We start from the raw sequence: 10,807 nt of genomic DNA, 5'->3' as shown, positions 1-10,807 counted from the left end.
GGGTGTATTGTGAGATTTGGGGGTTGAGATGGTGATCCATTTTGGGTGAAACATGGCTGTAAAAATAGCTATAATATGTGTGTTAATGGCTGATTAAACACCCTAACATGGAGAAGAAAATGGATGTTACGAAAACTCTAAATTTAAGAGATATGAGGGCTAAATGGGGTATTTTAGGTGCACAACTCGGTGCTGCTGTAAAATAAAAGGTTGTTTTGGCACCCTAAGAAGGTGAAAATAAGGGCTAAAGTAGCAGTCCTGATTTGGAAAAGTTTAGAAACTTTTTCATGACCAAAAATGCCTAAAATAAAGCTGTTGTGATAGCCCTATTATGGGATGTAAGGGGACTGATTTGGGCAACCCTAAAACTTAATTAACATGGGGAATTTGGGTGATTAAAATGTGGAAAGGAAAACATAATGCATGTGTGCATGTAACTAGCTTACATGAAGATATTGTTATGATTGGGAAACTTTAGGTGTTGGAAACCTTAAGAATAAGGTGTGAAAATGTAAGGGATAGAATTCATGTGCAATAAGTACTTAAATTGTTGAAAAAATTATGAAGAAAATTCTTAATATTTAAATAGTGTACTTAATGTAAGACTTTGTGTGATGTAGAAGAGGCATCAGTTGCGAAACCCCAAGCAAGAAAGATCGGACTATTGAGGGAATCATGTAGGTGCTCGTCACCTCATCCTTTTTAATTTTTCAGTATTATATACAAGTATTAATTTTTAAAGTAGTATATTGGTGATGAGTTACATGTTGCGTGGTAATGCATTGATAAAAGACTAATGAAATCTTATTGTGATATGTATCATGAGAATTGTGTTGCGGTATGGTAGACTGCCATATAAGTGGGGTTGGGATTGATATCTAATAATGGTCATGTTGAATGAAATGTTGTATGGAAATTAACCCCAAGGAGGGGCTTAGCTTGTACATATGTATTTAAGGTACAAGTATGCGTAAGTTATATTTATGGAAGCTAGCCATATGAGTGGGGCTAGGATTGAGGTCCTTATAAAGACGTGTTGGATACATATTTTATGCATAGAAGTCATCCATATGAGTGTGACTTTAAATGGTTATTTCAGGTTGGCCATAAGAAATGAGTCAATTTTCTTGTATCGACCACAGGTGTGGGGATAGATGTTGAATAATAGTCACCCGCATGAGTAGAGACCAAGAAGATGTTTGGTATACATCTTCGGTATAGATGTGGGTGAACAAGGATTACTTGTTGATTATGTTATCGGACCTCTAAAGGGTGATTAAAAAGGGTTTTAGAGTAGAGATATTTATGTTGGGGGCTACTTATTGGTGTTAATGTAAGAAACATCATTATAGGCCTATGCTTTATAAAAGGGATCAGCCAAAAGATTGGAGGTTATGTGCTTTATGTTGAATCCTAGAGTTATGTGGATAAATCATTATTTAAATGCAAGAATTAATATGTTAAGGTGTTATGTTACTAGTTGGTAGAGGTAAGGTGTATGGTAAATCAATGTCAAATTATGTTGAGAAGCTAAAGGGTTTGTAAGTAGCATCTGTATATGTAAGAAAATGTCATTGTTGTATGTTAAATGGTTAATATTATGTTATGAAATACAACTATTATCCTTATCGCTTAGTATGTTTTATTTTTTATACATTCATAATGTGCACCACAAAATTAGATGACTTGATATGATGTTTAGTTGTAGGATTTCTTAAATGTTTTCATCTAGTTGTAGGATTTTCATGCTTATGTTTATTTTGATAACTTTGAAGGATTGTACAAATAAATCATAGAACTATTATGGTTTAATATTATTCTCTTTATTATGAAGTTATAATGATAATGATGACATCAACTTTATACAGTTAATACAAGAATTTTTGGGTTGCTTTTCTATTTTAAATATATGATGTTGATCTTTTAAGTTTATTAATCTTACATGGTTATTAATCTATCTGAATTTATTGTCTTTTAATTTCATGGTTGATTATGGCTAGGGTTAAAGGTGGATATGTATTCATCAGGGTTAAAAAATAATCATGTTATTATAGTGGTGTTCCATTTATTTTAATGTGTGATCACATATCGTCTATGGGGGGGGGGGGTGTTACATCATCACATCAAAAAAGAAAATATGGAGCATAATTTTCAACCAACTCAATGTTGAAGGATGAAATTGAAAAAAAATTATTTTTTTAAAAAAATCCAAATAAAAAAACCAATTAAAATAATGAGGATCAATTTTGACATAAAAACAAAATAATGTAAGATGATGTTCGAACCAATCCCGAGTTTACATGACAAATTCACGACCTAGATCATAAGGTTGGGTTATTCTCATATAGTGAAAGACCAAAAAAATAAATAAAGAAGTTTAATCTTCTGTAAACCCTATGTTGAAGGATAAAATTGAAAAATAAAATTGATGTAAAAAAAAAAGGATAAATCTCAACCCGAGTTAACATTTCATACTCGTGACCTGAATCACAATACCGGGATCAGCGCACCAAAAAAAATATGAAGTTTAATCCTTAGCAAATCCAATGTTGAAGGAAGTAATTGAAAAAAGAAAATCAATTTCAGAAAAGGAACCAAAGAAAAAAAAAACAAGTACACGAATAAGGAGCAAATCTGACATGAAAATAAAATGAAATAAAATAATAAAAGTTAAATTGAAAAAAATTGATATAAAAATAAATAGATATCAAAAAAATAAAGATTAAATTTGATATAAAAATCAAATATGACCAAATGTAAATTGATAAGATTGAAAAACAAATCAATCAAAAAATAGTTCAAAACAAATAAAAAAAAAAGAAGAATACAATTGAAATAAAATCAAAAGGGGGAGACCAACTTTTAATTTTGGTTTTGGTTGGGGCAGCGTGATTTTTTAGGATAAAAAAAAAAGAAAAGAGAGGGGAAATTCAATCGCGACCAAACCATTATATACGAGTCGCCCTATAAAATGTGTCACCACTTTGACTCTTTGGATGAGATGGTGGATAGCTTTTTTTGGTCGTTGGAAGACACTACAAATACTGCTTAAAGAATACAGTGTCTCTTACATGCTTTAATATTTTTTTAAAAATAATATTTTACATTTTAAAAATATTGAATTGCCCTGAATTTTTGTGAGAATTACTTAAAAAGACATGAAAAAAAAACAGCAAGCCTAAGAAATTTTAATTTGAAAGGTAATTTAATTATTTTAATTTTTAAATTAAAAAAAATTAAAAGAATTTTGCTTTTACATTTTATTTAGTAATTTTAATATACAATAAAAATATCAGACGAGTAAGACGACGCTTGTAAATTCGGTATTGACAAAAAGGTCTTAAGGAGAGACTATATTACTCTTCAAATCAAATCATTTAGTTTTGTTGTAAAAGGACAAAATGGTCATTCACTATGCTAATCCTGAAATGTGAGTGTGTTAGGTTTTTTTGTTTTAATTATTGAACTGCACGAAAATTCAGTTCCTTGTCAGATTCTAGTGTCTCTCATTATTTTCATTTATTTTTATCATTTGGGTTTGTTTTTTTTTTTTTTTTCATAAAAGATTGGAGTTTCTCCAACTTTATACAAAAGAATCCTCAAATAATTACTGAACAGGAAATTCTTGTTAGAAAGAAAAGAGAGAGGCAGGGATCCACAAGAGCTGTGTAGCCATCCATCCATGGCTGCGAAAATGGGATCTTTTAGGCACTCATTAGCCGAGAAAAGAGAGAGACTTCTTTCAACAACTAAGTGTTACTCAGAGATTGTCTTTCCTAATATTCAAGAAGACCTAGATGAACCCACAAGAAATTGTTGCAGTTATAGATTCTTGTCTGATAAGATTGTTGGACTTTGTAAACAAGTTCAAGATGTTGCTTATAGAGGATATCAAATGGGAAAATCTGATCCGAGAAAGATTGTTTTCTCTGCTAAAATGGGTTTGGCTTTGATGCTCATTTCTTTGTTGATTTTCTTGAAGGAGCCAATTAAAGAGCTCAGTCAACACTTTGTTTGGGCTATTCTTACTGTTGTGGTTGTCTTTGAATTCAGCATAGGTAAGTTTGATTGGTTTCTCTGTCCTTTTCTTTTCCTTGTGTTTGTCTGTATGGTTTGGTTGATTTTGTTATATGGGTTACTGTTAAATGTTTGTCTTTGTGTTTCTGTGTATATGTCCGGGGTATTCTAATGAAAACGGTCTTGAGATTCTTCTGTAGTGGTACTTTTTTGGAGTATTCATTCAATTTGTGTGTGTGTTTATGCTTTTTGATTTTGGATTGTGAAAGAATTTTTCTGTGTATTTGTGTCACGCATACATTGATGTAAATGTATATAGATTCTAATTGTGTAATTCAACTCTCTAATTCAGTTTATGGGTAGTACTTTTGGTGAAATTCATTTTGTTTCGGGTTTAATTACTGATTTTCATTAAGGATCTAAGTAAATTCTTGTAAGTTCATATGCACTTCCCTTTTTTTATGCGTTGAGCATTCCATTAATTTTATAAAAAGACCAATGAGAATAAAAAGACCAATGAGTTTGCTGATACATATATCACTATAGGCTCTTGTGAATTGGATAGAATTTGCATCGCCTAATTCTATTAAATTGAGAAGGTTGCAAGCATAATGAGAATGGAAATATCATGGGGTGATGGTAATGGATATTGATAAGAATCTTTGGTCTAATTGAAAGGATTTATAGTGCCAACTTATAAAATTATCCCAAACTTCTCCTTTAGACCTTTCCAGCCATCATTTTGTTCACAGATTCAACAAAGTTTACTGGTCTTGAGAGCAACTAATAAATGCAAAATTGCTGGGTAAGCCTTCTTTACTTTTATAGCCTTGTGCTTTGAAATTGAAGCTCAAGTTGGCTTAATCCCAAATGACCCAACCATCTTAGCTTTACATGGTGTGGCCTTGAGTAAATCTTTTATCAGATGCATTTTAATCATTGTCAAACATAAGCAAACACAGTCATTTCAGTTTCATCGCATCCTTTTTTTTCTTAATTCCTTCAGGAGCTACCCTTAGCAAAGGATTGAACCGAGGGATTGGGACATTATCAGCTGGAGGGCTTGCTCTGGCAATGGCAGAGTTGTCTCATTTGGCTGGAGCGTGGGAGGAAGCTGTTATTATTCTTAGCATCTTCTCAGTAGGTCTGGTTTTGCATCCATTTTTACTTAGTGAGACTTGCCATTCTTTCTCCTCCATGTTATTATGTGTCTTGCTTTCTGATATGCTTTGTTGTTGCCAGGGTTTTGTGCAACTTATGCAAAACTGTACCCGTCAATGAAGCCTTATGAATATGGATTTCGAGTCTTCTTGTTGACATATTGTTTCATAATGGTATCTGGGTATAGGACTGGGGAATTTAACCATACAGCTATATCACGATTTTTGCTTATTGCACTGGGTGCTGGGGTTGGCTTGGCAGTAAATATATTGATTTATCCCATCTGGGCGGGGGAGGATTTACACGCCTTGGTGGCAAAAAATTTCACGAGAGTGGCAAATTCATTAGAAGGTTGGTATGCACTATGTTCTCAATTCATTATCTCATTCATGTTGATTAAATTAGCAAATTTCACTGCAGAAGTCTTGTCTTTTAGCTTCATTTATTCAGGCTGTACTAATTTCTATGAGCTATGTTTAGGTTGTGTTAATGAGTACCTTAACTGCACAGAATATGAAAGGATCCCCTCAAAAATCCTTACATACCAAGCTTCTGATGACCCACTCTATAGTGGCTACAGAGCAGCTGTAGAATCCACAAGCCAAGAGGATGCTCTGGTATTTCTTCAACACAATATGCAGCACCTGAGACCCAATGCCTAAGGATTTTATTGTTAATATTAACTTCCTTTTTTTTGTTCCATGCCAAGATGGGTTTTGCTATTTGGGAGCCTCCTCATGGTCCTTACAAGTCATTTAACTATCCATGGAAAAATTATGTCAAAGTAAGCGGTGCATTGAGGCATTGTGCTTTCACGGTCATGGCGCTACACGGATGTATACTTTCTGAAATTCAGGTGGTTAAGCTTTTCCATATCTAACTTCATTATTGAGGCATTGTCAGTAGAAACTAAACAGATTATATTTATTTAACCATATGCCCTGAGGGTAATGCCGAACGATATCAACACAGAACCAAATTCACTAATTTTGGTTCCAGTAGAAAAGATAACCGAAGAAAGAATTGACAAAGGGAAAGAAAACTGATATTTTATTGCAGAAAATTAAAGATTACAAAGAAAAGAAAACAAGTAGCCTCACACCACTCGAGAGAATCACTCTCATTTTGGAATCACTCTCAGAGGGTGGTTTGGTATGCTTGATGACATTGAATTATTTTTTCTTTTCTAAATATATTTGTTGTGGAAGCACTTTTTTTAAACTATCTGCTTCTATATGTATGGCCAAAATTTTACTTTATTTTCTTCCATAATATCTTCTGTGCATTTCCGTGCTTGGGAATTTTTTCTTAATGTTATTTCCTTTACAAAATGGTTTCCAAGTCTTACTGTGGTGGGCTTGAATGCTACAAATCCCAAGCCTAACTAGACATTGTAGTCTTGCAAGACTTGTTTTGAATTTGAATATATCAGGAGTGTTTTGTTATAAGTGATTGTATGCCAAATAGAAGTTTTTATGCGGCAGCAGTTCCATTTCAGGAAGCTCAAATACTGTGTAGGGCATAATAATTAACTGAACAAAAAATATTTTTTGAAGTGATAACTCGGTGAATCAAATGGTCAAAATGCACCTGGGAATCATGATTTATTGCATCTTATATTCCAGATGTATTCCTCACAACCTAGAAACAAATCCTTGATGAATGTTCCTTCATTCTTTTCATTGTATATATCCATTTATCCTTTTTTTATGGATCGCTATAGGTTTATCTCAGAATAGTTTCATGCAGTTCTCAAAATCTTTCTCTACCTGCAAGCTATCTCTGTCTGTTCAGTGCCCAAAGAATACATGCTGCATGATCCATGAACCATCAAATATCAAAACTGTAGCTTCATGTACTTCTATATTTCCATGTTTTGTCAATCAATTGAAATGGTGACCAAGTTAATCATATGATTGAACATGTCTTACTTGTGCCTTGTCCGTGCACCCATCGTGGAATCTATAATTGTAATGCATAAGAATTGCATCAACAGAAAAGCTTGTGACATCCCAGTAGTACTATTCTTTTAAAAGATTGAATTTCTGTTGTGTGAATGTTTAGGCTCCAGCAGAACGAAGACAGGTCTTTCATCATGAGCTGAAACGAGTAGGTGCTGAAGGAGCAAAAGTGTTGCTTGAACTCGGCAACAAAGTAAAAAGGATGGAGAAACTGGGTCCAGTAGACATACTATATGAAGTACACGAGGCTGCAGAAGAGTTGCAAAATAAAGTGGATCGAAAATCATACCTTCTTGTCAATGCAGAGTCCTGGGAAATTGGGAATAGGGAAAAGGAGCTGGGAGAGCCCCAAGACTTGCTGACATTTGACGATGACGAAAATAAAGTCCTGGAATACAAGTCCCGTAGTGAAGCTGTCCTTGATCTCAGATCAATGACTATACCAAAAAGTTGGGATAGGCATGCCCTCAGCATGGATGTCAAGCCCACCATCCATCCAACTATTTCCTCTGATGATGTGTTCAAGAAACAAATATCTTGGCCTGCACGAAATTCATTTACCGCTGACACACTGCCACAAGTTGAAGAATCAAAAACTTATGAAAGTGCTAGTGCGTTGTCTTTAGCAACATTTACATCCCTTTTAATTGAATTTGTTGCAAGGCTGCAAAATCTTGCAGACTCATTCGAAGAACTAAGTGAGAAAGCAAATTTCAAAGAACCTATTGAGCTGCCGATAGCTACAGAGGCTAATGGATTTTGGATCAGATTGCATAGAAGTCTGAAGTTCTGGAAATAATACACAAGTGTTGAAGTGGGGAAAGATCTTGAAGGAGAGGAAATCTCGTGAAGGCTCAGCTAACTGTTGGATGACAAGGTCCAGTCTTGACAATATTTGGAATTTGCATCAGTTTTGAAATGTGTTAAATAGAACTCATTTCATGTCGGCTACTGACAGAACCAGCATACTGCTTCCTAAGGCGGCTTTCCGAGAGAAGCTGGAATGCAGAAAACTATGCATACCAACCCCCTCTCATATGCCATATGAGAAGGGGTTGGTATGGATAGGCAGTGGCTTGCTTATGGTGTAACGTAACTGTAATGTATATTACCCTGTAAAATAAGTAAATTGTCAATGATGTATTATTGAACCCAACATATTGATGTTGCACAAATAATTTGGCATTTGAGTTCTGTGAGCTTGGCAAAGTTTATAAAAATATATCATCAACAATAAAAAATTTTCTTTATGCTTCACTTGTGCCGCTGAGAAAAATAACTTAAATTTTTATATTCCAAACGACATGAATGATCCTTTTATTTTTAGTTTGTTAAACATAAACCAAATTTGACTCATTTTTCCTCTTTCATATTCTTCCTTCTATTTTCATTCTTGTCCCACAATTTTCAACTGGCAAATAGTCTTCATTTTGAAAGAAAATCATTTTTTTAATTCTCTATTATATGCTCCGAACGCTAACAGGAAGTCTCATTGTTTAGATTATTAGCTTATTTACATCATTAACATGACAATCATCTTTATCATTACTTGATTCAGATTCATTATAATAATATTATTATATAGAGCAATTATTGCTCAACTAAGCTTTCATATGCATAATTTATTGAGTTGATGTTAGATTTATTGTATCACCACTTGTCCTAGGCAAACCAATTACTTGCGATGTTTGTGTGGTCTTTTGATTGTAACTTAGAACCCGAGTGAACTCTAAATTTAAGGGGTTTTTCATTTAGATTTACTATTCAAGTAGAGCTATAATATTCGGTGACCAATTTAATTGTTGCATTAAAACTCGCATCACTTGCAATGAACAGAACAACACAACGATTCAGATGGTCCCTGCCTAGCATTCTCCAAGTAAGGCAACGTCAATTTCAGACAAATTCTATAAAATTCCATCGTATATTTAGTTTTTTAGTTCAGCAAACAAACTATCAAATCTCAAAATAAAGAACTCGTTAATTTCTTCATGGTAAGTAATATCATTACTGGTTTAGATGATGGTGTCGCCATAATAATATAATAATCTTACTATAAAAAATATTTATGTGAAGAATACAATATTTATTTATCGATATAGCAAATTCATCGAGTTACATCATTTCGATGAAAATTTAATAAGCCTAAACACAATTAATAAAACCATAATTCATAAAATTTGAAGCAAAATAACATAATTTATCAACTCGAATAGGGTAATTTAAAGCTAATTAACATAATTTTTTGTTAATGCAACTATAACCCTAACATAACCAACACAAACCTAATTTAATAAGTCTAAACATAGAGATGAGGTCTATCACAGTGAAGGGAGAGATCAGGGTTTTTTATGGTGGAGAGAGATTGAGAAGCAAATGATGCTAGAGATGAGAGAAAATTAAGAGAAAGGGAGAAATAAGGGGAGGGGAAAAAAGGGTTTTGAAATTCCAATTTGATTTGTCGTGCATGTGTGACATCTTCAACCTATTAATACGCACATGTTATATGTGCACATAACAAGCCGTGTTCGTAGTACATGTGTGACTGTCTTTGACAATGCTAGATTCGAAAACTTCTCAATTATGCTAATTTGAAAAATATTTTTTTTAGCTATTGTGCTAATGTAGGGAAAAAAAAAACTCAAAGGGGCTTGGGTTTGGTTTTTGAAGGAAGCATCAAATTATATCCACTTTAATCAATTAATTAAAAACATAATATAATTTTATTATTCATATGAACAAATAAAGCTTTTATTTCTTTATTTCTTTCAATTCTTTTATATTTTTTAATTTCATTCTTTTTTTTTTCCAGTTTCATCTTTATATATTTTTTTAACAGTTGTCTAAGTTGTTTTTTTGGACCGGCCAAGTTAAATGAATCATGTCAAGACAACTTTGATACAATTTAATTTTAAATCTAGACTAGTCAAGAAGTCGAGTTAAAAGGTTTATTTTGTTAATTTCATTTATTTTTTCACAATTTCATCCTTGGATTGTTTTTTACTGGTAAGCTGGTTTGTTTTTGAACTGACCAAGTTGACTGGATCATATCGGGACAACTTTCACACGATTTAATTGTAAACAAGGATTCTATCAGGTGGTTTTGAAAATTGATCCACCAAGTCAAGTTAATAACAATACCAAATAATTCTCTATAATCTATATATTTTTTCTTACGTTCAATTTTTTTTTATTTAACATGCAATGTAGTACCGACATGTAAACTTGTCTTGAACTAAAATCTTTTGACTCGGATTTATATTTCTTCCATTTATTTATTTTATTATATCAAATAATTTATACACGTATGTAAATATGATTAAGATGTACATATAGAGAGAGATATCAATATCTGTAAAAAAAAATCAAAATTTTTTTGTTGATATTAAAAAATCATTGAATGGTGGAATCTCATCTTGATCGAGTAAGAATTATTATTAAATGATCTATATCTTGTCTCCACTGAATGAGTTAAAATTATTATCAGATTTTTCTAATTATTAGCATGTGAAACAATCCTACACATTTTGAGTGAAATGTTTTCTAATTATTAAGACTTGAAGATATTAACAAAAAAAAATTAAAAATGCTAGGTTTCCCTTTTCTTTCTAGAATTCAACTACAAGCAATGACATCATGAGCTCGCATAGTGATATCTTTTTTTTTAT

At 32.6% G+C, this 10,807-nt stretch overlaps 1 protein-coding gene across 1 annotated transcript; it reads left to right on the top strand.

Moving 5' to 3' along the window:
• Positions 1 to 3,504: 3,504 nt before the first annotated feature.
• Positions 3,505 to 8,396, top strand: LOC18105697 (aluminum-activated malate transporter 9). The gene is made up of 6 exons (XM_006374291.3): positions 3,505 to 4,058; positions 5,024 to 5,161; positions 5,260 to 5,529; positions 5,659 to 5,795; positions 5,888 to 6,034; positions 7,243 to 8,396. The coding sequence occupies exons 1-6, from the start codon at positions 3,683 to 3,685 to the stop codon at positions 7,936 to 7,938; spliced, it is 1,764 nt and encodes a 587-aa protein (XP_006374353.1). The 5' UTR covers positions 3,505 to 3,682; the 3' UTR covers positions 7,939 to 8,396.
• The last annotated feature ends 2,411 nt before the right edge of the window (positions 8,397 to 10,807 follow it).

Source organism: Populus trichocarpa, chromosome 15, assembly GCF_000002775.5.
Source record: "Populus trichocarpa isolate Nisqually-1 chromosome 15, P.trichocarpa_v4.1, whole genome shotgun sequence".
Taxonomy (NCBI): Eukaryota; Viridiplantae; Streptophyta; class Magnoliopsida; order Malpighiales; family Salicaceae; genus Populus; species Populus trichocarpa.
Note: the sequence above shows the minus strand (reverse complement) of the source record. Positions and strands in the feature narration are given on the sequence as shown.

What these genes read in the sequence shown, in the direction of transcription:
- LOC18105697 (XM_006374291.3), top strand. Translation starts at nt 3,683, where the DNA reads ATGGCTGCGAAAATGGGATCTTTTAGGCACTCATTAGCCGAGAAAAGA. An exon ending in TCTTAGCATCTTCTCAGTAG is followed by an intron (nt 5,162 to 5,259) that starts GTCTGGTTTTGC and finishes TGTTGTTGCCAG; the next exon opens with GGTTTTGTGCAACTTATGCA. An exon ending in AGTGGCAAATTCATTAGAAG is followed by an intron (nt 5,530 to 5,658) that starts GTTGGTATGCAC and finishes AGCTATGTTTAG; the next exon opens with GTTGTGTTAATGAGTACCTT.